Source organism: Patagioenas fasciata, chromosome Z (assembly GCF_037038585.1).
Source record: "Patagioenas fasciata isolate bPatFas1 chromosome Z, bPatFas1.hap1, whole genome shotgun sequence".
Classification (NCBI taxonomy): domain Eukaryota; kingdom Metazoa; phylum Chordata; class Aves; order Columbiformes; family Columbidae; genus Patagioenas; species Patagioenas fasciata.
The window spans coordinates 49,787,649-49,814,738 of NC_092560.1; the positions used below are offsets into that span (position 1 = coordinate 49,787,649).

Sequence of the window (27,090 nt, forward strand, 5' to 3'; positions counted from 1 at the left end):
ACAAACACCAACAGCTGCAAAGTTATTTGCTTTCTGAGCAGCATTTTAAGCATAGGAAGTAAGCACAACTACTAAATAAGCTGAGAATGTACAACATTGCTCTAACAATGAAACTCTGCTGCTTAAAATCCAATGTTTCATTCTTTACACAGAATGGCTAAAAACCTCAAAATTATTTCACGCTAAAAGGAAAACGTATAAAAATTAATCAGAGTGAAGTTGTACAATTTTAATGTACTGCAATGTCTAGACTTCAAAAATAGGTTCTAATGCTACTCTCACACAGAGCTACTCTTCAAGAAGACTGTGTTGAGTATCTCCTCTTGACACACATCAATATGCGACACTCTCATTGAATTCCACACAAACAGAATATTTCTGATGAAAACGTTTTGTCTGGCTAATGATCCAATGCATCTGTGTAGAGCAACACATAAGAATTATGAAATCCATTTAGTAAGGTCACACAACTTTGGAAATCAAATATATTGAATAAAATAATTTTATTTGTATTTACTTCTTTTTTTTTTTTTTAACAAAGTTTATGGAACCTGAAAGTAGACGATAAAAGGTAACTTTTAACTGAGACTTACTAAAATATGTCAAACATTAAGATCATAAAGAACTCCAAGGATCTGTGCTATACTGTATGATATGTAAACAGATTTTGAAAGTATCTCCCCATTATATATTTTGACACAGTATGCACAAATTTTAAAATATAAAATAAAAATGAAGTTTATATGCCTCAAGGGATTTTGTAGAAGTAAAGCCATTTGAAGAGCCATTTACAGTCTGTGGTGACAAGCTTCTATATAATCAAAATAATCCCCCATTTCACAATGCAGAATAAACTGCTGAAGGCAACTCCTATGAAAGTGAAGCCAGCAACACAGATCCGATTATATGACTCCAGCACTTAAAAGAGCACATTGGTTACACATGGCTTTTAACCTTGGGCTACAATTATGCTACCAGAACTAAAATCAAGTCTAAATCAGTCATGTAGAGAGGTGTGTGTCTTCTGAACACTATTTAGAGTCCTTGTTTTCCAGATCTGATGAAGGTGGTGAAGGCGCTCTGAGGTTCTTGTGCTTACATTCAAGGCAGGATGAACTTTGCAAATACCAGATTCTCCAATTAATGACAAACCACAGATCCCAAAGTAGGCATGTAAAGCATCTGAAATAAGGACAGAAAAGGAAAAACAAAATTATGTCAGGCTGTAACAGCCAAGTGTTCCTGGTTTCCAACCTCCCTGAATTATTAAAGCCAAGGGAAACAAACAGGTGTTACGTTTTAAACTTGAATTTTGATCAGAAAAAATCAATTTCTACCCAAAGCCATCAGTGTGAACTGACAGTCTGCAATCTCTAAAACTAGAGTCTGGTTTTGTTTTATAACAAATCTTGCCAACTACTTTATTTCTTCCGAATGCTCAGGCCAAAGAACAAAGGAGTTTGACGAGATGGAAATAATTTCTGTCCACAAAGCAGATTTTTTTTCCCAAAGCATGAAAAAATATTTAGTTGATTACTTGATGAACAGATGATTACTGAAACATCAAAATTAGTGCCAATAACTGCCAAACTGCCAAGATTTAGAAGTATGAAAAAAATCATTACCTAGCTTCTCCCCCTCCTGAGGGAATAAGCTAAGGATAGGAATTCATGAGTTGGCTTCATCAGCCATAACAGATGACTGCCACCAAAAAGGGATGCTCTGATTCCCCTGTCCCACACTGCTCCTGCTGCACACCTTATACCAACACTATAGCTTGCTGAACACCCTTCAGCAGAGTGGGACAGGGTGACATCATGCTCAGTATATAAGCTAGGGGGAAAGCTGTCTGGTGGCTGCAGCTCAGAAACTGGCTGGCCACCAGTGGGAGGTGAGCAATTGCACTGGACACCACTTAATTTGTATATTCATCATCATTATAATGATTATTTTCCCTTCCTTTTCTGTCCTATTAAACTGTCTTTATCTCAATCCACAACTTTCACTTTTTTCCCCATTCTCTACCCAATCCCACTGTGGGGGCAAGTGAGCAAACCGCTGTGTGGTGTTCAGGTGCTCGCTGGGTTAAACAACAACAGTGCTTTTTGGTGCCCAACGTGGAGCACAAAGGGTTGAGATAATGACAGATTTGACCAGAGCGTGGTAAAGTAAATTTGTGATAAGCATTCATTACAGTAATTTGATAGTTGCTGGTCACAATGTTGATTTATTTGCTCTCAGAGCTGTTGTGCTCGTTCTCAGAGTTGTGGTATGTAACACCTTACTGTCTGCATATGTTCCCTGTTGCACCTCTGGGAGCTGGACCAAGGTTATCATTCTGTTGTGTCAGGTTACATTGGATTATGAGGGGGCTGGGAGACCAACCTGGAATTTCCACTCAGCATCGCCATCATCTCTCTACTTCAGGAGTAATTTCTTGGAAACTATTAATAATTACACTCTCTACCTTTTCTCCTTGGACAGCCAATCTATGGGGGAGGCAACGGGGAACACTTTTCCCTGCTCCTTCACCTTCCTCTTCTCCTCCGGGCTAGTTACAACAGGTCTTGAGAATTTTGAATACACTTGGGATGTTCAAACTAGGATGTTCCTATTCCTATGCCTCCTGAATGTGTTTCAAGTCTTGTTTAAAGTTAAACAACTAATTAAGAATACCACCCAGAGATCTGGCCCGACGCTGGATAGTTATGAGTGGCATGGTGTGTGGGATAGCATGGGCAAATGCCTAGGATAGTGCACACCACCAGTGTTTTGGAACTTCATCCCTGTACAACTGCAGAATCCTGAAAAACTAGTGAAAAATTGGGAAGAAGTATGCTGTCACCCTGGCAGTTCTGGGAAGACAAAAATCACTGCAACATGCAGGGGCTTGGTGCATGGCTACTGAGACCTGTTTAACAGTATTGAGTACTCTCAAGGGGAAGAGATGGCCTCTGGTCTGATGACAAAGTGACAGGTAGTGCAGGTATTCTAGCCCCTGCAACAGGCAATGCAGCTGAACCAGAGAACCCACCTGTTGCAGTACCAGTTGCGCCTATACACAAAAAGGAAATCTTGGAAGCAAAAGTCAGCACACTTAGTAAGAGATTTGAGGAGTGAAGAACCACGGTCATCATGAGAAGAGGAGGAGGCCTAAGAACTCATTAATGAGATGGTAACCACCTGGTCCCTATCCCTGAGCAAGCTGCAAGATACACAAAAAGATTTCAGCTGTCATTTGGGCAAGCACATTGTCCTGGTTTTGTTAAAAAACAAGTTTCTCTTTTAGTGAATTTTTGCCTGTCAGCTAAAGCCTTCATGTTAGCTGCATTTTCCTGGAGAACCCGACACATGTTTTGGTTAAACCTAGCAATGGAATGCAAACTTATTGATAAGCACGGATGGACATCTCGCGAGAGGGGCAACGACAAAACTGATGTCCGAGAGACTGACCAACGGTGTATAACATTCCATTCACGTGAATACTTATATAAAGTGGGAGATCACAAGGATCTCGGCCCTTTTTTGCCCTTTTTCCCTTTTTTCCTCGTGGTTGACATTAGGAGAGGACCTTGCTGGTCGTCCCTGCGAACTGAGGCCTAGTGAGAGACTGAATCCAGCTCCGGTTGGCTACAGAGTCTAATCCAGGACTTTGGGTGCTGGCTCTGCAGTTGCTGAGACTTACAAGATTGGTTTTGTATATTTTGTATTATTTTCTCTATTCTTATTAGTAGCGTTAGTAAAACATCTTTAACTTTTCCAACTCTCTTCTCTCTGTCCTTCTTTCCCTCCCGATCGCCTGTCCTGAGTGGGAAGGGGGGAGAGGGAGGGGAAAAAGGGAGAAGTGGGGGGGAGAGGAGGTTAACAATACATCTGCCAGGGTTTGATTGTCACCCCGCAATCTTAACCTTCGACAGATAATTGGCGCCCAACGTGGGGCAAGAGAAAGGGGTAAATCTGGAGATTTTTGGCTTTTCTACTGCTCTGACGTACCTTTGAATTTTCTTGGCACGGTGCCAACTCATAGAGTTGTGATACTCGCGCGTCTGTTTGCTTCGGATATTTTTTAGTGATATTAAGGCAAAGTGAATTACATTGACTTAAAGATGTTATGGCAAAATTTGTATCAGTTATTTTCTACATTGTGCTCGCTGATCCCATATCTGTGTTGCTGTTGCTTTCTGAATCGAAGTATTCATTATATAACAACAAGAAACTGGACAGCGGTCATGATGATCCTGTGTGGTATGGCACTGGTTTATTTCATTATACTGCAGCCGCTAATGAATTTCTACTCGCTTCTGCTTTACCTTGAAAAACCTCCAGGAGAGATTAAAGAGCAGAATGGCTCTATATTTGCTAATTGGTCAAGTGAATCTTCAGAAAGGCTGACTAACAATACTTTTGTGTTTTCGCTAGGACAGTTTGCAAATGTTTTAGAGAACTTTGAATATCCTTGGAGCTTTGATAGAACTGTGATGGTGTTATCTGGTTTGCTGAATGTGTGTCAGTTTGTGTTACTGTTAAGAGAAATGAGGTTCAATAGGAGGTTTGCGCCTCTTCTTAGTCCTGAAATTTGCGGTGCGTCTTCGGAAGCTTTAGCAAAAAGCACTCCTAGCCGCTCGAGAAAAGGCAAAACAGCCAAAGCTGCTGCTGCAGCCACTGCCCCCCCAACCGCGGCTTCACAGGCTGAAGCTACAGCTCCTCCGCAGAGCTCCTCTGCCAAGGTCGCTGCAGATAACGTTACTTCCCCAGCCTCAAAGGCTAACAAGGCAGCCCCCCCGTCTTCACACACTGGGCACTGTTGCTGCTGTAACCACAGCAATCACTGTGACAGTCATTCAGACTCTGAAAATGAATCAAATGATGGTGAACCCATATCAGCATCAGTTGCTGGTTGTAAGAAAGTCACTAGAAAGACTACCCGTGCAGCAGGTGATGGCACAGGGCCAACATCAACCCAAGAGGCATCATCAGGACAGGGTGGAGATGAAGTGACCACCACTCGGTCCTTTTCTCCAGGTGAGCTGAGAGATCTGCGAAAAGACTTTAGTCGTCGTGAAGGCGAGAATATTTTAACCTGCCTGCTGCGATGCTGGGACAATGGGGCAGAAACAATTGAATTAGAAGGTGGTGAAGCCAGGCAGCTGGGATCTCTGTCAAAAGATTCCACCATTGATAGGGCAATTTCAAGAGAGTCTAATGCCACTACTCTCTGGACCCGACTCCTGGCAGCTATGAAAGTCAGATTTCCCTACAAGGAAGATTGTATATCCAAGTTAGGGAAATGGAATACTATGGAGTGAGGTATCCAGTTCCTGAGAGAATTAGCTGTGCGAGAGATCATCTATCTAGGACCAAACAGCCAAGAGGGGACAGACCCAGATAGAATCAATTGTACAAAATCTATGTGGCGCAGATTTGTACAAAGTGCACCACCTGCATATGCTAAGTCATTGGCAGGAATGGTCTGGTCAGCTAGAGGTGTACAAGAAATTAATGAAGTGATTGAGCAGCTCCGGTACTTTGAGGACAGCCTTGCTGGTTCTCTAAGGGCTTGTGTCTCCGCTGTGGAGAAACTGTGTGAAAAATCTGATGACCGGTTTGAAAAGCTGCTGCAAGAAATCAAAGAGCTCAGAGAAGACTCGTACCGTTCACGACCTGCACAAACCTATGTTTCAGCTGTTAGGAGAAGGCGTTTCCAGTCTCGAGAGAGAGGGCAGAGACAGCCCACAAAAAGAGGTTCACTGTGGTTCTTCCTACATGAGCAGGGAGAAAACATGAGTAAGTGGTGTGGAAGGCCTACCTCAGAACTTCAAGAACGAGTACGTGAGATAAAAGGAAAAACTCCTAGGAAGGTGGCTGCTCCAGTTTACAAAAGGAGCAGAAGAGATTCTGATGCTCTTGAAGGAACCTCTAATTCACACCCAGAGACTGTGCAAAACAGGAATTAGAGGTGCCCTGCCTCCAACCAGGTGGAGGAAAGGGATAACAGAGTCTATTGGACTGTACAAATTCTATGGCCTGGTACAACACAACCCCAGGAGTACAAAGCTTTAGTGGACACTGGTGCCCAGTGCACAATAATTCCTGGGGCATGCAGCAGCACATCCACTTAATTTAAAAGAAAATCTTATTTACATCTAGTCATGACTTATGGAGAAGCCTGGAAAAAAAAAAACCAATAGCTTAGATATGTATTCAACAAAACATTGTGGATTAACCCTGACAGAGAACTAAGCACTGCATAGCTGTTAACTCACTTGCCCCCACCACCCCCAGTACGAGAAGAAGAAAGGAAGAGAAAAAGCGAGAAAGCTTGTAGCTCACAATAATGACACTTTATAGGGAAAGCAAAAGCCACTGGCAGAAGCAAAGCAAAATAAGGAATTCATTCATTATGTCCCAACAGGAAGCAAGTGTTTAGCTACTTCAGGAAAGCAGGGCTTTATCACACGTAGTGGTTAGTTGGGAAGACAAACGCTGTAACTCCAAAAGTCCTTCCCGTCCTTCTTCTTCCCCATCTTTCACTGCTGAGCACAATGACATGTGGTCTGGGGTAGCCCTGTGGTCATTGGGGTCAGCTGCCCTGGCTGTGCCCATCCCAACCTCCTGTGAACCCTCAGTGTGCTTGCTACCAGGGCAGCACGAGAAACACAAAAGGCTTTAACAGTGTATAAACACTGCTCCGCAACAGCTGAAACATCCCTGTGTTATCAACACTGTTTTGGTAATGAATCCAAAACACAGCACCATGAGGGCTGCTAGGGAAAAAAACTAAACTCCATTAAACCACAATAGTGTGGTTTAATGTTTGTAACAAGTAGTACTAACACAAAGTAGCAGATCAAACTGCTCAACCTGAAAGCCTTGGGGAAAAAACCAACAAACTATCAGTCACTTGTAAACAAAGAACAGAACAATCAGAGTAGGTGTTCAGTTCTGTTTTCAAGTATGAATCTCCCTACTAAGCTGCTGTCCATGACTGCTTTATGAAACAGTAATATCACTACTATGATACTTAAAGATTTTTCAGAGGCAACCCCTTCCTATATTTTACAACCCATAGACCACACTGTATATCTCTATAAAAAAAACAAGTCATATCCTGAATCACTTTGTTATGCTCATGTTTCCAGAGGATTACTAGCACTTAAAGAGTCTTTTGACTTTTTACATTTATTTTCAAAGGCAAGTAGGTTTTTAAGTTCATTACTTAATAAGCACACTGGTCCAAACACTACTTTAAATCAAGAATAATTGTTAAACAATGCTACTGGCCTCCAGAACCAACAATGTATTGATGTCTGTTAGCATTGGAACAACAGGACTACAAAATAATATTTCCCTGAATCAACAGTTGGGCAGAGATGCTTGCAACTTTAGAATTCCATGTAATACACAGATTATCACAAGCAGTTGACTGTTTTCTGAAACTTCTTTTAGTCTTCTTCCTAAAAACATTACTGCACATCAAAGACTGGTTTACTATTCAAATTTAAATAGTTTTTATTAAGTAGTAGCTAAGGAAATTCAAATTCTGAGTCTATCTTAGAAAGCACATTTGAAAAAATTGCATATTCTCACTTTGCAAACTTTCCTTAGAATATTCTGTCACATCTGAGCTTTTCATCAAAACCAAATTGTTATCAGCTTTACAAATGCTAAATGTTCCAGGAATAATTTCTGTCCATATTGACCCCCAATAGAACAATTAACTCATTTGCAAGGTGATCCATAGCATTCTTATTACCTTCACATTTTGCATTTACACTGAAGTCAGAAGACTCTACATTTAACCAAAAGCAGGCTTTTGAGAACAGTCGAGCTGCACAGATACTTTATGTTAGTAAAGTGTGAAATCTTTGTTGTGGAGACATACAATGATCAAAAGACAGCTTGCCTTTCCAATACCAGATTGAGTTTGTAGTAAGCTCAGCTGTGTATGTACAACATTGAAATCTCAATTCTACACCAACAATCTCTGCAATGCTGCATTTATAGTCATTCTTCACATTTGAACTGCATTAACTTTTTACTCTTTCCTTCAAAATATGAACACAGACTTATGTCACAATCTGCCTGAGGAAAGTGCCGCAACAAGCCCATCTACCACAGGAAAAGAAAAGAGACAGTAAAAAGCTCGCTTTATAGGAACCAACAGGGCTCAGACTGGAACACCACACAAATCAAAGCAAAACAGCCTTATTATGAGCCTTGCTTTTCTCAATTTTTATCATCTCAAACACTCACAGCTATGCTAAAAGACACATTAAAGAACTTCACATGACTGGAGTTTTAAACAGATTCTTTATTTGCCAGCTCACTAAGTAAATGATTCATAAAGATATATAAGAAATATTTCCTCCAAGTGATACTGACTGATCTATATGAAGCACAGTAAATACAGCTAAGTTGTCATGAATCCTAAGCTGGTTTTCAGGGAAACAGGGAGAGCACATCTATCACAAGCACTGTGTTTTCGGTGTGGGTCTGCCTTGAAAAACGCTCATTTGTTGCTCAAAATGAAAAGATGAAATATCAGGGCACAGATTCTGAAGAGACTCTTCTTTTATTAGGACTAAATTTTATCTTATTTGGTCAGTTTACAGACTGCTTATCTTTTCTGTAAAGAAATGCCACTGTGCAACGCTACTGGCATGAGGCTTATTGTTCTAAGTTTCCTATACTTTCATTGAATTCTACCATACTCTAAAATTATTTCAAATTTAAGTTTTTAGTATATTTTCAGTTTTTTCATTAAATTATCCATTTCTGAATGGATAATAATTAATTCTCATATATACTACATATAATTGCTATGTATAACTATAATCTATAAATAATATGTAACTATGTCAACTTTGGCTGGTTTTAAATACATAAATGATTTCTAAATAAGCTTAAAGAATTCCTTTAAAGAAGGAAACGTTTTGAAATATTTTACTCAGGCCATTTACAAAGATGCCCACTGCACAATATTCCCTTTAATTAGAGCACTTAAACACACAGAGAAAAGCTTCCCCAGCTCTAAACAGACAGTGATTTTCTCTCAGTGACAGTTTAAACGATAGCTCATTTACACTGTGGCTATACAAGTGAAAACTATATTGTATTCCTCATCTTTCCCTTTAAATTACAAACATCTCATTAGATTTCAAGGGTTTTTCCCATTTTTTGAGGAAGGTAAGAGGAAAATCTTCCTTTACTTCTCTCAGATGTCTGACTGCTGGAATGTATTTCTAGCTTAGAACACACTCACCATAATTTTGAAAAGTAAATCTACCTGGATGGCTATCTGGCCACTTCGCAAATCCACCAACAAGGCGATCTTGAGTTGACAGGATGTAATTTCGGTTTTTCTCAAAATCTGTATATTGGAATATGTTCAAGAGCTGAAAAGAAATCAGACCGTTACAGTAATATACTAAATATTATTACACTGTTAATACTAAAATATAATAACCTATTTATGAGATAAGTAGTGATAGCAGAGATAGCACTAATCTCGTAAACCTACGTATTCTGCATTTTTGCAAGATGAAAGGCCTTCATAATGATCTGTGCATATTCAGGTACTTGTGCCAAATATGTAACTGTTCCAAGCGAAGAAAAGATACGATGCTTAAAGAAATCAAACAAGTCAGTAACCATCCTGTAGCTGTTCTGTACACTACCTTCAATGTTGCTCCCACCCAAAAGGAATAGCACGTGTCTACAGGTTTGTTGGGTCGTCCATGGTAGCCATTCTGTTGTCTCATTATACACCACCTTCTTATTCTGTTCAATTCTTTTTCTGAAAAAACTTCCTCCAGTTTACCCATCAAACACAGCGATGCAATGCCACAGAATGTAGAGCCACCTGTGAAGAGACAGTTGTTCTTGCAATGTTTTGATATCCAGTTTTTCACTGAAGCACACATGATTTCAGTCAGGACTTGTAACTAGGGTAGTAACAATTAAATAACACTTCCATACTGTCAAAAATCCATTTAAGTCCAAAAGCCAGATAAATAAGCCCACTATAGTTCAGTATGTATGTCAAAGGCAGAAAAAACCCAACCAAACTCTTGCACAAATAAACCTTAACTCATTTTCTTAAAGCTGGATTGCCTCTCAATGCTGTACAATTTACATTACACAGTAGTCCAGAAATAAGTAAATTCCAGTGCAACAGAAAACATTTCTTCTCATGTAGCTTTAAAAAGAAAACTATTGGGATGCCAGTAATCAAACTGAGACAGAGATGCCAAAGACAGTCTCAGACAAAGTTCCCCAGAGGTTATAAATAGCCAGAAGTGTAAAAAAATAGCAGACAGTACAAAAAAAAAAAAAAAAAAAAAGACATGGTTAATACTATGAAAATATTGGTGGATTCTCACAGTTGTAATAAACACAAATTACACTTCTACACTTCTGAGGATTTTTTTGTTGTCAAGGAAGCTACAAATAAAATTTGGAATTAGAAGAAGAACTCATGCTCTTTGTTTATCATGGCCACTTTTTAAAGCCTATCAAAAGTCATTCTGAGACTATCACCTGATATGATAAATTAAAGCCTGGGAAAGACTAAGCCAGCTGTTGATCAAAGACGTGGGGCCCAAACTCCCTTACGCTATCCTGGTGCTAGAAGACCGCAGAAACTCTGAGGTTGTTTTCATTCTGATGCCAAAATGCGGGAGAAGGATGCTGACGTAATGCTGTTATCACTGTAATCTGTAATCACTGTAATCTACTGTTAACTTATTTAATTTTTAAAATATGTAATGGTATAAATTTAAGTTTTTCAACTTTATCCCTCCTGCAGCAAGAAAAATGATGGAATACTATCAAAGCTCAATACTAAGGATAGAGCTAGCGAACATTTGATAGACGTAGTATCAGCCACACAGAACTCAACAGCTTCTCCTTCACAAGCAGACCACTACTTCATGGCATAGGAAAACATTTGGCCTAAAAATATCAGTCCCTTGGGAATTCCTATCTTCACAACTACCAACTGTTTACAAAAATTAACTGCTGCTTCAAGATTTGAGCCTCAGTGGATGCTGCGATATATCAGAGGAAACGTTTCTAGGTTTTACTAATAGTTGCAGAAATTGGAGATTATCAGGTGCATCACACAAAATCTCTTGCAGATAAATCCAGAGTAGCAATGCTACATGTGGAAAAGTTTGCTCTGTCAGCAAGAGATGAGAACAACTGCCAACACCTTTCAATAAAACATTCATAAGGTAAGATTAACGGAGTTAATATATTAAGAGCCCATCTGGTCTGAGATTCAAGCTGGAACTAAGGGAAGAAGGCAGATAATATTCTGAGGCATGTTTTGCATTTGCTTCTTATCCCACTTCCTTAAAATCAGAAAAGAAGGAAAGGCATGACATACACAGCATCTCTTCCAGCATTTCCAATCCCAATCTTAAAAAAAGGCATAGAACATTTTATCATCCTTACCATGAGATTCGAGTCCAGGTCCTTGCGCTAGGCCATTATCATAAGACTGAAGAAAAAAACCCATAAATCAGTTACTTTAGAACAAAATCATTTCCATAGACATTGCAATTTCTCAGTCTACTAGCAAAATCACCATCAGACCATAACCACCATTTAACCTGATTAAATTCTGAACCTAAATCTCAAAAAGCTCTTGGCACAAAACAGTTAACAAATCAGCCTTGTTCCAATGCAGGCAGCTTTTATGACTTACACAGAGTTCATTTTAGTTATGGCATATATTAAAAGTCTGAAAATGCGTAAATACGTCTCTGCCAAAAAGAAAGAAAGCATGTGACGCAGATAACCACTATAGGAAAAAAAAAAAAAGTCTCTAAAAGAGAGAGAAAATTGATACAAAATTCTGAACAAAATTAAATGGATAAACTAAATTTGTCTCTAACCCAAAAGCTGGTTAACACATATAAAGTCAAAATGCAAGGTACTACTGTGTATATAATACCAAAGTACAAGAAACGCTTTAGTAAGGAGTAAGAAAGTTAGGCTTAAAAAACATGAAGATTTGGCCTGGGGCGGGGAGGGGGAACTGGGGAACAAATGAACCAGAAGTAACAACATAATAAAGCATGCTATTGGGCTAAGCTTAACTCGCCCTATAAAATGCTACTATTAAAAAGATCTTAACAATGCAAAAAAATTACTTTGTTAAGTAAGAGAAAAAGGAGAAACTTGAGCCTGATGAACAAAGCACCAAGAATATTACAGTACAGGTCTGTTATACGCAGTCTAGGAGGAGGTGATAGAGCAGGTGATATTGTATATGTAAGAATAACAATCTTTCTTCCATAAAAAATTATTAAATGATTTTGTATGATAAGGAACAAGAGAACAGAGTAAGTTATTCACAAAATGGAAAACATTTATTTTACAATAGTTCATAGAACACTTACTTAATTATCACTGGACAAATACCAACCTGTTTAGCAGGAACAAAAAATGACTCAACCTTTTAACTTTCAAAGTTAAATTGCAGACACTAATCTCTCTACATCGGCTGCTCAATTAACTATTAGTTCAATATCTGGTCAGACAGTTAGAAAGCAATTTACCCTTCCCCTCCACTAGGTGCTGACCACGAATTTCTCATGTTTTCTACAAACACTTAAAAGAGGTTAGCAGATGAAAGACACCTTGACAGACCACTCATGACTCCCACAGTCCTAACCAAAGAATTACTACAAGAGCTAGCATGTCTTTAGGAATAACCTAAGGATTATTTTTTAGATCTGTTTTTAAAGCTGACATTGAGAACAAAATAGGGAAACAGAAGCAGACACAGAAGCTACATTTAGACTATATTTCCCAGTTTTTGAGTTGTTTCTGCAAACTGGAGCAACTAAACCCAGTAACATCTTTTACACTTCATGCTGCAGCTTGACTTTCTGAATTTTGAACCGGTCAATTTTAAGTAATTCCTATGAATATCTGAATATTAAAAACACACACTGTAAACTCTGTGCACTGCATTTTGAGAAAGCAATCCAAATGTGGTACCATACTCCACAGGCCCATTAATTGCTAAGCAAAGCAAAGCTGATTAGCAAAGCTATGCTGGCAAAGCTAATTAACTCTACAAACAGAAATTGTAAGAGGAGGTGGTTTGCTTTATGTATGACAAAGTAATTAGCTCTGGAGAAAGGCTATTAAGTGTGCATCCCAGACAGTGTACTATGCTGGGCTGTACAATTCGCTTGAAATTTGAATAGACAATAGCTGACCTTCGGCTGACTGATGCCTATCTACTAACACACAGCAGCTGCTCTTTGGAGACCTGTGTGCATTAAAAAACTGGGGAAATATTTTATTTTCTTCGTCCTTTTGAAAAGGCCTAAGAAATTATATGCAAAAGAGGCTCTAGGTTACTGCAACATGAAAGCTGCATACTTAAATACTGTCCTCAGAAATGAGTAAATCCATCTGGGTACAATCTTTGCTTCACACTTTAAAAGTTGCATAACAAGCTTAATCATATCAACAGGTTCATATGGCTGCATTTCAAGAGGACTCTATGATACAAGAATAAACAGACTTAAAACTTCTAGGAATATTTCTACCTAAAAATCAAGTTTGCAGTAAAAAAAGCAATGTTGCAAGAAGTAGTACTTTGGAGTCTGTGTTTGCTTAAGTCATTCCAAATTTCATAATCTTAGTGTCTGTTGCTTTTGATTAGTGATGCATTTGACTTCTAAATGAGAAAGCCAAAAATCAGCCCAGGCTGATAAAAACTGTGTGATTGGAACCTGACTATCCTACTGACAATAAATCTGATCCAGAATTATTTTTGCGATCGGTGGCGTATAAACACCTTTTAGTCAAGTGGTGAAGGGCCAACTAGTCTTTATGAAGATTAAATTATTTCTAACACAGCTACTTGTTTGCACAAAGCAACACCATTGTTTCACGTTCCAAACTTCTGCTATTGTTAACAAGCTTAACTACATAAACCCCTTCCCGACTTCAGCTGTATTGAATTATATCTGCAACAATTCTGATACTGCACCATTACAGAGAACAAATTCCAAAGAATATGTTTAAAATCCAGGAGCTTATTACAGAGATTACTGTTTTTAACCACTTATGTTACTCTTCATTCAGGTTAGTTGCAGTTCTCATGGATGCCGATTTGAGTAACTGAAGAAAAGTTACCTCTCACTCGCTTCATCTACGGGCAAATGAGGACTTATGGTAGTCAAGCAAAACCACATCTTTCTGTCACAGATGTTTACTATTGAGCAACAATCTGTTTTGTTTTATAATTAATGGAAAGACTAGAATGAGGTAACGTAGCAAAACAGGAATAAGCATTAGCAAGAAAGTCTATAGCAATATTCATTGTATACTTAGCTATACAAGGAGTAACAAATGAAATAATCTCAAAGAGAATTTACTTTGAACATAATATACCCGCTATTTTTAGCACCATCTACAAAATCTGAACAAGAGAAACCAGGCTAATTGTCCTGCTTTTGTTAAAAACAAGTTTCTTTTTTAGTGAATTTGCCTGTCAGCTAAAGCCTTCATGTTAGCTGCATTTTCCTGGAGAACCCAACACATGTTTAGGTTAAACCTAGCAATGGAATGCAAACTTATTGATAAGCACGGATGGACATCTCGCGAGAGGGGCAACGAGAAAACTGATGTCCGAGAGACTGACCAACGGTGTATAACATTCCATTCACGTGAATACTTCATATAAAAGTGGGAGATCACGAGGATCTCGGCCCTTTGCCCTCTTTCCCTTTTTCCCTCATGGCTGACATTAGGAGAGGACCTTGCTGGTCGTCCCTGCGAACTGAGGCCTAGTGAGAGACTGAATCCAGCTCCGGTTGGCTACAGAGTCTAATCCAGGACTTTGGGTGCTGGCTCTGCAGTTGCTGACACTTACAAGATTGGTTTTGTATATTTTGTATTATTTTCTCTATTCTTATTAGTAGCATTAGTAAAACATCTTTAACTTTTCCAACTCTCTTCTCTCTGTCCTTCTTTCCCTCCCAATCGCCTGTCCTGAGTGGGAAGGGGGGAGAGGGAGGGGAAAAAGGGAGAAGTGGGGGGGAGAGGAGGTTAACAATACATCTGCCAGGGTTTGATTGTCACCCCGCAATCTTAACCCTCGACAGATAATTGGCGCCCAACGTGGGGCAAGAGAAAGGGGTAAATTTGGAGATTTTTGGCTTTTCTACTGCTCTGACGTACCTTTCAATTTTCTTGGCACGGTGCCAACTCATAGAGTTGTGATACTCGCGCGACTGTTTGCTTCGGATATTATTTAGTGATATTAAGGCAAAGTGAATTACATTGATTTAAAGATGTTACGGCAAAAGTTGTATCAGTTATTTTCTACATTGTGCTCGCTGATCCCATATCTGTGTTGGTGTTTCTTTCTGAATCGAAGTATTCATTATATAACAACAAGAAACTGGACAGCGGTCATGATGATTCTGTGTGGTATGGCACTGGTTTATTTCATTATACTGCAGCCGCTAATGAATTTCTACTCGCTTCTGCTTTACCTTGAAAAACCTCCAGGACAGATTAAAGAGCAGAATGGCTCTATATTTGCAAATTGGTCAAGCGAATCTTTAGAAAGGCTGACTAACAATTCTTTCGTGATTTCGCTGGGACAGTTTGCAAATGTGTTAGATAACTTTGAATATCCTTGGAGCTTTGATAGAACGGTGATGGTGTTATCTGGTTTGCTGAATGTGTGTCAGTTTGTGTTACTGTTAAGAGAAATGAGGTTCAATAGGAGGTTTGCGTCTCTTCTTAGTCCTGAAATTTGCGGTGCGTCTTCGGAAGCTTTAGCAAAAAGCACTCCTAGCCGCTCGAGAAAAGGCAAAACAGCCAAAACTGCCACTGCAGCCACTGCCCCCCCAACCGCGGCTTCACAGGCTGAAGCTACAGCTCCTCAGCAGAGCTCCTCTGCCAAGGTCGCTACAGATAACGTTACTTCTCCAGCCTCAAAGGCTAACAAGGCACCCCCCCCGTCTTCACACACTGGGCACTGTTGCTGCTGTAACCACAGCAATCACCGTGACAGTCATTCAGACTCTGAAAATGAATCAAATGATGGTGAACCCATATCAGCATCAGTTGCTGGTTGTAAGAAAGTCACTAGAAAGACTACCCGTGCAGCAGGTGATGGCACAGGGCCAACATCAACCCAAGAGGCATCATCAGGACAGGGTGGAGATGAAGTGACCACCACTCGGTCCTTTTCTCCAGGTGAGCTGAGAGATCTGCGAAAAGACTTCAGTCGTCGTGAAGGCGAGAATATTTTAACCTGGCTGCTCCGATGCTGGGACAATGGGGCAGAAACAATTGAATTAGAAGGTGGTGAAGCCAGGCAGCTGGGATCTCTGACAAAAGATTCCACCATTGATAGGGCAATTTCAAGAGAGTCTAATGCCACTACTCTCTGGACCCGACTCCTGGCAGCTATGAAAGCCAGATTTCCCTACAAGGAAGACTGTATATATGCAAGTTAGGGAAATGGAATACTATGGAGAGAGGTATCTAGTTCCTGAGAGAATTAGCTGTGCGACAGATCATCTATCTAGGACCAAACAGCCAAGAGGGGACAGACCCAGATAGAATCAATTGTACAAAATCTATGTGGCGCAGATTTGTACAAAGTGCACCACCTGCATATGCTAAGTCATTGGCAGGAATGGTCTGGTCAGCTAGAGGTGTACAAGAAATTAATGAAGTAATTGAGCAGCTCCGGTACTTTGAGGACAGCCTTGCTGGTTCTCTACGGGCTTGTGTCTCCGCTGTGGAGAAACCGTGTGAAAAATCTGATGACCGGTTTGAAAAGCTGTTGCAAGAAATCAAAGAGCTCAGAGAAGACTCGTACCGTTCACGACCTGCACAAACCTATGTTTCAGCTGTTAGGAGAAGGCGTTTCCAATCTCGAGAGAGAGGGCAGAGACAGCCCACAAAAAGAGGTTCACTGTGGTTCTTCCTACATGAGCAGGGAGAAAACATGAATAAGTGGCATGGAAGGCCTACCTCAGAACTTCAAGAACGAGTACGTGAGATAAGAGGAAAAACTCCTAGGAAGGTGGCTGCTCCAGTTTACAAAAGGAGCAGAAGAGATTCTGATGCTCTTGAAGGAACCTCTAATTCACACCCAGAGACTGTGCAAAACAGGAATTAGAGGTGCCCTGCCTCCAACCAGGTGGAGGAAAGGGATAACAGAGTTTATTGGACTGTACAAATACTATGGCCTGGTACAACACAACCCCAGGAGTACAAAGCTTTAGTGGACACTGGTGCTCAGTGCACAATAAATCCTTCTAACTATAAAGGAACGCAATCCACCAATATTGTTGGAGTGACTGGGGGATCCCAGGAGCTGACTGTTGTAGAGGCGGAAATGAGCCTAACTGGAAAAAACTGGCAAAAGCATCCCATTGTGACTGGTCCAGATGCTCCGTGCATCCTTGGTATAGACTACCTCAGGAGAGGTTATTTTAAGGACCCAAAAGGGTATAGGTGGGCATTTGGTATAGCAGCTGTGGACACTGAGAAAATGGAACAGCTGTCTGATTTGCCTGGTCTTTCAGATGACCCTTCTGTTGTAGGACTGCTGAGGGTTGACGATCAGCAGGTGCCAATTGCTACCACGACGGTGCATCGCCGGCAATATCGCACCAATCGAGACTCTTTGATTCCTATCCAGAAGCTGATCCGTCAATTGGAAAGCCAGGGCGTGATCAGCAAGACTCGCTCACCTTTTAACAGCCCAATCTGGCCAGTGCGTAAGTCTAGTGACGAGTGGAGACTAACTGCAGACTATCGTGGCCTGAATGAAGTTACACCGCCACTGAGTGCTGCTGTGCCTGACATGCTAGAACTGCAATTTGAACTGGAGTCAAAGGCAGCCAAGTGGTATGCTACAATTGACATTGCTAATGCATTTTTCTCTATTCCTGTAGCAGCAGAGTGCAGGCCGCAGTTTGCTTTCACCTAGAGGGGCATCCAGTATACATGGAATCGCTTGCCCCAGGGGTGGAAACACAGTCCTACCATCTGCCATGGACTGATCCAGACCACGCTGGAGCAAGGTGAAGCTCCAGAACACTTGCAATATATTGACGACATCATCGTATGGGGCGACACAGCGAATGAAGTCTTCGAGAAAGGTGAGAGAATAATTCATATTCTTTTGGATGCTGGTTTTGCCATAAAACGAAGCAAGGTCAAGGGACCTGCACGAGAGATCCAGTTTTTAGGAATAAAATGGCAAGATGGCAGTCGTCAAATCCCAATGGAGGTGATCAACAAAATTGCAGCAATGTCTCCACCTACTAATAAAAAGGAGACACAGACTTTCTTGGGCGTTGTAGGTTTTTGGAGAATGCATATTCCTGACTACAGCCACATTGTGAGCCCTCTCTATCGAGTGACTCGTAAAAAGAACCAATTTGAGAGGGGCCCTGAACAACGACAAACCTTTGAACAAATTAAGCGTGAGATAACTCATGCGGTGGCCCTTGGACCGGTCCGAACTGGACTAGATGTTAAAAATGTGCTCTACACTGCAGCCGGAGATAGTGGACTTACCTGGAGCCTCTGGCAGAAAGCACCAGGAGAAACCCGAGGTCGACCCTTAGGTTTTTGGAGTCGAGGATACAAAGGATCTGAGGCCAACTATACTCCAACTGAAAAGGAGATACTAGCAGCATATGAAGGAGTTCGAGCTGCTTCAGAAGTGATCGGCACTGAAGCACAGCTCCTCCTGGCACCTCGACTGCCGGTGCTGAGCTGGATGTTCAAAGGGACGGTTCCCTCTCCACATCATGCAACCGATGTTACATGGAGTAAATGGATTGCACTGATCACGCAACGAGCTCAAACTGGAAGTCCCAACCACCCAGGGATATTAGAAGTTATTACAGACTGGCCAGAAAGCAAAGACTTTGGGATGTCTCCAGATGAGGAGGAAGTAAAACGTGCTGAAGAAGCACCACCATATAATACGCTTTCAGAGACTGATAAGCAGTATGCACTGTTCACAGATGGATCCTGCCGTCTTGTAGGAAAACATCGAAGGTGGAAAGCTGCTGTGTGGAGTCCCACACGACAAGTTACAGAAGCCACTGAAGGACAAGGTGAATCCAGTCAGTTTGCAGAAGTGAAAGCCATCCAGCTGGCTTTGGACATTGCTGAACGAGAGAAGTGGCCAATACTTTATCTCTATACTGACTCATGGATGGTAGCAAATGCCTTGTGGGGGTGGCTACAGCAATGGAAGAAAAGCAACTGGCAGCACAGAGGTAAACCCATTTGGGCTGCCACACTGTGGCAAGACATTGCTGCTCGGCTAGAGAGCCTGCCTGTGAAAGTTCGTCATGTAGATGCTCATGTGCCTAAAAGTCGAGCCACCGAGGAACACCTAAACAACCAACAAGCGGATCAAGCTGCTAAGATTAAAGTAGCTGAGGTGGACTTGGACTGGCAACATAAAGGTGAACTTTTCCTAGCTCGGTGGGCCCATGATGCTTCAGGGCATCAAGGTAGAGATGCAACATACAAATGGGCTCGTGATCGAGGGGTGGATTTAACTATGGACACTATTTCACAGGTTATTCATGAATGTGAAACTTGCGCCGAAATCAAACAAGCAAAACGGTTAAAACCTGTATGGTATGGGGGGCGATGGTTAAAGTATAAGTATGGAGAAGCTTGGCAGATTGATTATATTACACTTCCACAAACACATCAAGGTAAGCGCTATGTACTTACAATGGTGGAAGCAACCACTGGATGGTTGGAAACATATGCCGTACCTCATGCTACAGCCCGAAATACTATCTTGGGCCTTGAGAAGCAAGTCCTTTGGCGGCACGGTACGCCAGAAAGAATTGAATCAGACAATGGTACTCATTTCAAAAACAGTATTATAGACAATTGGGCTAAAGAACATGGTATTGAGTGGGTATATCATACTCCATATCATGCACCAGCCTCTGGGAAAATTGAAAGGTACAATGGTTTGTTAAAAACTACACTAAAGGCACTTGGTGGTGGAACCTTTAAAAACTGGGATTCACATTTAGCAAAAGCCACTTGGTTGGTCAACACTAGGGGATCAACCAATCGAGCCGGGCCTGCCCAATCAGAAATTCTACGGACTGTAGAAGGAGATAAAGTCCCTGTAGTACACATGAAAAATATCTTAGGAAAGGCAGTATGGGTTACTCCTGCCTCAGGCAAAGGCAAACCTATTCGTGGGATTGTTTTTGCCCAGGGACCTGGCAGCACCTGGTGGGTGATGCTTAAGGATGGAGCAGTTCGGTGTGTACCTCAAGGAGATTTGATTTTAGGTGAAAATATGCAATGCTGAACTGTATGATGTGAATTGCCGCACTAACAATGTTTAATAAGTGTCTTTCAGATCAAGACAATGGTGATGAAACTAGAGCTAGCTTCTTCGAGTGGCGCCCGACACCTTCTTCGAAGTTGGTGTTCTTAACCCACAAACAGTGGTCATGAGATACACTTATATGATTTTTCTTGCCCTGGGAGACTGTTGTGACAAAATGAACTTAATGAACTTTTCAAAGGATGGTCCACTGATTAATTACTCCTGTGTATATATGTACATATGTATATATATATATAGTAGTAGTGATTAATCAGATTGTATTGATAGATTGTATTGATAAGGTTTAAGTATTCAGTGAATGTCATATTATAAGGGGTGGAATGTCCTGGTTTTGTTAAAAACAAGTTTCTTCTTTAGTGAATTTGCCTGTCAGCTAAAGCCTTCATGTTAGCTGCATTTTCCTGGAGAACCCAACACATGTTTTGGTTAAACCTAGCAATGGAATGCAAACTTATTGATAAGCACGGATGGACATCTCGCGAGAGGGGCAACGAGAAAACTGATGTCCGAGAGACTGACGAACGGTGTATAACATTCCATTCACGTGAATACTTCATATAAAAGTGGGAGATCACGAGGATCTCGGCCCTTTGCCCTCTTTCCCTTTTTCCCTCATGGCTGACATTAGGAGAGGACCTTGCTGGTCGTCCCTGCGAACTGAGGCCTAGTGAGAGACTGAATCCAGCTCCGGTTGGCTACAGAGTCTAATCCAGGACTTTGGGTGCTGGCTCTGCAGTTGCTGACACTTACAAGATTGGTTTTGTATATTTTGTATTATTTTCTCTATTCTTATTAGTAGCGTTAGTAAAACATCTTTAACTTTTCCAACTCTCTTCTCTCTGTCCTTTTTCCCTCCCAATCGCCTGTCCTGAGTGGGAAGGGGGGAGAGGGAGGGGCAAAAAGGGGGAAGTGGAGGGGAGAGGAGGTTAACAATACATCTGCCAGGGTTTGATTGTCACCCCGCAATCCTAACCCTCGACACTAATATTCTTGGACACCACATTTCACATTAATTGCATTTGTTTAAGAAATACACATTAATACTTGGTTCTTATAATAGGTAACTGAACTGGAATACATCTCAAGGATGGTCATGGAAAGAGACAAATGAGAGGAAGGAACAACCACCACTCTCAAATTATTTTCACAACGGGCTTCTCTCTAAGCATTTGAAACTTCTCCAAACACATCTTCAACAATACAATATGACCCAGCAGGATGCATGTATTTGCCTAGAAGTACCAGACACCTTGCAAGTGAGTGACTGTCCTGGTTTTGTTAAAAACAAGTTTCTTTTTTAGTGAATTTGCCTGTCAGCTAAAGCCTTCATGTTAGCTGCATTTTCCTGGAGAACCCAACACATGTTTAGGTTAAACCTAGCAATGGAATGCAAACTTATTGATAAGCACGGATGGACATCTCGCGAGAGGGGCAACGAGAAAACTGATGTCCGAGAGACTGACCAACGGTGTATAACATTCCATTCACGTGAATACTTCATATAAAAGTGGGAGATCACGAGGATCTCGGCCCTTTGCCCTCTTTCCCTTTTTCCCTCATGGCTGACATTAGGAGAGGACCTTGCTGGTCGTCCCTGCTAACTGAGGCCTAGTGAGAGACTGAATCCAGCTCCGGTTGGCTACAGAGTCTAATCCAGGACTTTGGGTGCTGGCTCTGCAGTTGCTGACACTTACAAGATTGGTTTTGTATATTTTGTATTATTTTCTCTATTCTTATTAGTAGCATTAGTAAAACATCTTTAACTTTTCCAACTCTCTTCTCTCGTTCCTTCTTTCCCTCCCAATCGCCTGTCCTGAGTGGGAAGGGGGGAGAGGGAGGGGAAAAAGGGGGAAGTGGGGGGGAGAGGAGGTTAACAATACATCTGCCAGGGTTTGATTGTCACCCCGCAATCTTAACCCTCGACAGATAATTGGCGCCCAACGTGGGGCAAGAGAAAGGGGTAAATTTGGAGATTTTTGGCTTTTCTACTGCTCTGACGTACCTTTCAATTTTCTTGGCACGGTGCCAACTCATAGAGTTGTGATACTCGCGCGTCTGTTTGCTTCGGATATTATTTAGTGATATTAAGGCAAAGTGAATTACATTGATTTAAAGATGTTATGGCAAAAGTTGTATCAGTTATTTTCTACATTGTGCTCGCTGATCCCATATCTGTGTTGGTGTTTCTTTCTGAATCGAAGTATTCATTATATAACAACAAGAAACTGGACAGCGGTCATGATGATTCTGTGTGGTTTGGCATTGGTTTATTTCATTATACTGCAGCCGCTAATGAATTTCTACTCGCTTCTGCTTTACCTTGAAAAACCTCCAGGACAGATTAAAGAGCAGAATGGCTCTATATTTGCAAATTGGTCAAGCGAATTTTTAGAAAGGCTGACTAACAATACTGTTGTGTTTTCGCTAGGAGAGTTTGCAAATGTTTTAGAGAACTTTGAATATCCTTGGAGCTTTGATAGAACGGTGATGGTGTTATCTGGTTTGCTGAATGTGTGTCAGTTTGTGCTACTGTTAAGAGAAATGAGGTTCAATAGGAGGTTTGCGTCTCTTCTTAGTCCTGAAATTTGCGGTGCGTCTTCAGAAGCTTTAGCAAAAAGCACTCCTAGCCGCTCGAGAAAAGGCAAAACAGCCAAAACTGCCACTGCAGCCACTGCCCCCCCAACCGCGGCTTCACAGGCTGAAGCTACAGCTCCTCAGCAGAGCTCCTCTGCCAAGGTCGCTGCAGATAACGTTACTTCTCCAGCCTCAAAGGCTAACAAGGCAGCCCCCCCGTCTTCACACACTGGGCACTGTTGCTGCTGTAACCACAGCAATCACCGTGACAGTCATTCAGACTCTGAAAATGAATCAAATGATGGTGAACCCATATCAGCATCAGTTGCTGGTTGTAAGAAAGTCACTAGAAAGACTACCCATGCAGCAGGTGATGGCACAGGGCCAACATCAACCCAAGAGGCATCATCAGGACAGGGTGGAGATGAAGTGACCACCACTCGGTCCTTTTCTCCAGGTGAGCTGAGAGATCTGCGAAAAGACTTCAGTCGTCGTGAAGGCGAGAATATTTTAACCTGGCTGCTCCGATGCTGGGACAATGGGGCAGAAACAATTGAATTAGAAGGTGGTGAAGCCAGGCAGCTGGGATCTCTGACAAAAGATTCCACCATTGATAGGGCAATTTCAAGAGAGTCTAATGCCACTACTCTCTGGACCCGACTCCTGGCAGCTATGAAAGCCAGATTTCCCTACAAGGAAGACTGTATATATGCAAGTTAGGGAAATGGAATACTATGGAGAGAGGTATCTAGTTCCTGAGAGAATTAGCTGTGCGACAGATCATCTATCTAGGACCAAACAGCCAAGAGGGGACAGACCCAGATAGAATCAATTGTACAAAATCTATGTGGCGCAGATTTGTACAAAGTGCACCACCTGCATATGCTAAGTCATTGGCAGGAATGGTCTGGTCAGCTAGAGGTGTACAAGAAATTAATGAAGTAATTGAGCAGCTCCGGTACTTTGAGGACAGCCTTGCTGGTTCTCTACGGGCTTGTGTCTCCGCTGTGGAGAAACCGTGTGAAAAATCTGATGACCGGTTTGAAAAGCTGTTGCAAGAAATCAAAGAGCTCAGAGAAGACTCGTACCGTTCACGACCTGCACAAACCTATGTTTCAGCTGTTAGGAGAAGGCGTTTCCAATCTCGAGAGAGAGGGCAGAGACAGCCCACAAAAAGAGGTTCACTGTGGTTCTTCCTACATGAGCAGGGAGAAAACATGAATAAGTGGCATGGAAGGCCTACCTCAGAACTTCAAGAACGAGTACGTGAGATAAGAGGAAAAACTCCTAGGAAGGTGGCTGCTCCAGTTTACAAAAGGAGCAGAAGAGATTCTGATGCTCTTGAAGGAACCTCTAATTCACACCCAGAGACTGTGCAAAACAGGAATTAGAGGTGCCCTGCCTCCAACCAGGTGGAGGAAAGGGATAACAGAGTTTATTGGACTGTACAAATACTATGGCCTGGTACAACACAACCCCAGGAGTACAAAGCTTTAGTGGACACTGGTGCTCAGTGCACAATAAATCCTTCTAACTATAAAGGAACGCAATCCACCAATATTGTTGGAGTGACTGGGGGATCCCAGGAGCTGACTGTTGTAGAGGCGGAAATGAGCCTAACTGGAAAAAACTGGCAAAAGCATCCCATTGTGACTGGTCCAGATGCTCCGTGCATCCTTGGTATAGACTACCTCAGGAGAGGTTATTTTAAGGACCCAAAAGGGTATAGGTGGGCATTTGGTATAGCAGCTGTGGACACTGAGAAAATGGAACAGCTGTCTGATTTGCCTGGTCTTTCAGATGACCCTTCTGTTGTAGGACTGCTGAGGGTTGACGATCAGCAGGTGCCAATTGCTACCACGACGGTGCATCGCCGGCAATATCGCACCAATCGAGACTCTTTGATTCCTATCCAGAAGCTGATCCGTCAATTGGAAAGCCAGGGCGTGATCAGCAAGACTCGCTCACCTTTTAACAGCCCAATCTGGCCAGTGCGTAAGTCTAGTGACGAGTGGAGACTAACTGCAGACTATCGTGGCCTGAATGAAGTTACACCGCCACTGAGTGCTGCTGTGCCTGACATGCTAGAACTGCAATTTGAACTGGAGTCAAAGGCAGCCAAGTGGTATGCTACAATTGACATTGCTAATGCATTTTTCTCTATTCCTGTAGCAGCAGAGTGCAGGCCGCAGTTTGCTTTCACCTAGAGGGGCATCCAGTATACATGGAATCGCTTGCCCCAGGGGTGGAAACACAGTCCTACCATCTGCCATGGACTGATCCAGACCACGCTGGAGCAAGGTGAAGCTCCAGAACACTTGCAATATATTGACGACATCATCGTATGGGGCGACACAGCGAATGAAGTCTTCGAGAAAGGTGAGAGAATAATTCATATTCTTTTGGATGCTGGTTTTGCCATAAAACGAAGCAAGGTCAAGGGACCTGCACGAGAGATCCAGTTTTTAGGAATAAAATGGCAAGATGGCAGTCGTCAAATCCCAATGGAGGTGATCAACAAAATTGCAGCAATGTCTCCACCTACTAATAAAAAGGAGACACAGACTTTCTTGGGCGTTGTAGGTTTTTGGAGAATGCATATTCCTGACTACAGCCACATTGTGAGCCCTCTCTATCGAGTGACTCGTAAAAAGAACCAATTTGAGAGGGGCCCTGAACAACGACAAACCTTTGAACAAATTAAGCGTGAGATAACTCATGCGGTGGCCCTTGGACCGGTCCGAACTGGACTAGATGTTAAAAATGTGCTCTACACTGCAGCCGGAGATAGTGGACTTACCTGGAGCCTCTGGCAGAAAGCACCAGGAGAAACCCGAGGTCGACCCTTAGGTTTTTGGAGTCGAGGATACAAAGGATCTGAGGCCAACTATACTCCAACTGAAAAGGAGATACTAGCAGCATATGAAGGAGTTCGAGCTGCTTCAGAAGTGATCGGCACTGAAGCACAGCTCCTCCTGGCACCTCGACTGCCGGTGCTGAGCTGGATGTTCAAAGGGACGGTTCCCTCTCCACATCATGCAACCGATGTTACATGGAGTAAATGGATTGCACTGATCACGCAACGAGCTCAAACTGGAAGTCCCAACCACCCAGGGATATTAGAAGTTATTACAGACTGGCCAGAAAGCAAAGACTTTGGGATGTCTCCAGATGAGGAGGAAGTAAAACGTGCTGAAGAAGCACCACCATATAATACGCTTTCAGAGACTGATAAGCAGTATGCACTGTTCACAGATGGATCCTGCCGTCTTGTAGGAAAACATCGAAGGTGGAAAGCTGCTGTGTGGAGTCCCACACGACAAGTTACAGAAGCCACTGAAGGACAAGGTGAATCCAGTCAGTTTGCAGAAGTGAAAGCCATCCAGCTGGCTTTGGACATTGCTGAACGAGAGAAGTGGCCAATACTTTATCTCTATACTGACTCATGGATGGTAGCAAATGCCTTGTGGGGGTGGCTACAGCAATGGAAGAAAAGCAACTGGCAGCACAGAGGTAAACCCATTTGGGCTGCCACACTGTGGCAAGACATTGCTGCTCGGCTAGAGAGCCTGCCTGTGAAAGTTCGTCATGTAGATGCTCATGTGCCTAAAAGTCGAGCCACCGAGGAACACCTAAACAACCAACAAGCGGATCAAGCTGCTAAGATTAAAGTAGCTGAGGTGGACTTGGACTGGCAACATAAAGGTGAACTTTTCCTAGCTCGGTGGGCCCATGATGCTTCAGGGCATCAAGGTAGAGATGCAACATACAAATGGGCTCGTGATCGAGGGGTGGATTTAACTATGGACACTATTTCACAGGTTATTCATGAATGTGAAACTTGCGCCGAAATCAAACAAGCAAAACGGTTAAAACCTGTATGGTATGGGGGGCGATGGTTAAAGTATAAGTATGGAGAAGCTTGGCAGATTGATTATATTACACTTCCACAAACACATCAAGGTAAGCGCTATGTACTTACAATGGTGGAAGCAACCACTGGATGGTTGGAAACATATGCCGTACCTCATGCTACAGCCCGAAATACTATCTTGGGCCTTGAGAAGCAAGTCCTTTGGCGGCACGGTACGCCAGAAAGAATTGAATCA

The 27,090-nt window shown here is 42.1% G+C and overlaps 1 protein-coding gene across 1 annotated transcript in view; it reads right to left on the reverse strand.

The window, feature by feature from the left end:
* Nucleotides 1-495: 495 nt before the first annotated feature.
* Nucleotides 496-27,090, reverse strand: part of PGGT1B (protein geranylgeranyltransferase type I subunit beta) — a 66,514-nt gene continuing 39,919 nt past the window's right edge. Inside the window, exons 6-9 of the mRNA XM_065860646.2 lie at nucleotides 11,458-11,503; nucleotides 9,678-9,862; nucleotides 9,287-9,395; nucleotides 496-1,182 (exon numbers count right to left, since the gene is read on the reverse strand). Of these exons, the coding sequence (XP_065716718.1) occupies nucleotides 998-1,182; nucleotides 9,287-9,395; nucleotides 9,678-9,862; nucleotides 11,458-11,503 (525 nt within the window). The 3' untranslated portion in view covers nucleotides 496-997. The remainder of the gene's footprint in view (nucleotides 1,183-9,286; nucleotides 9,396-9,677; nucleotides 9,863-11,457; nucleotides 11,504-27,090) is intronic.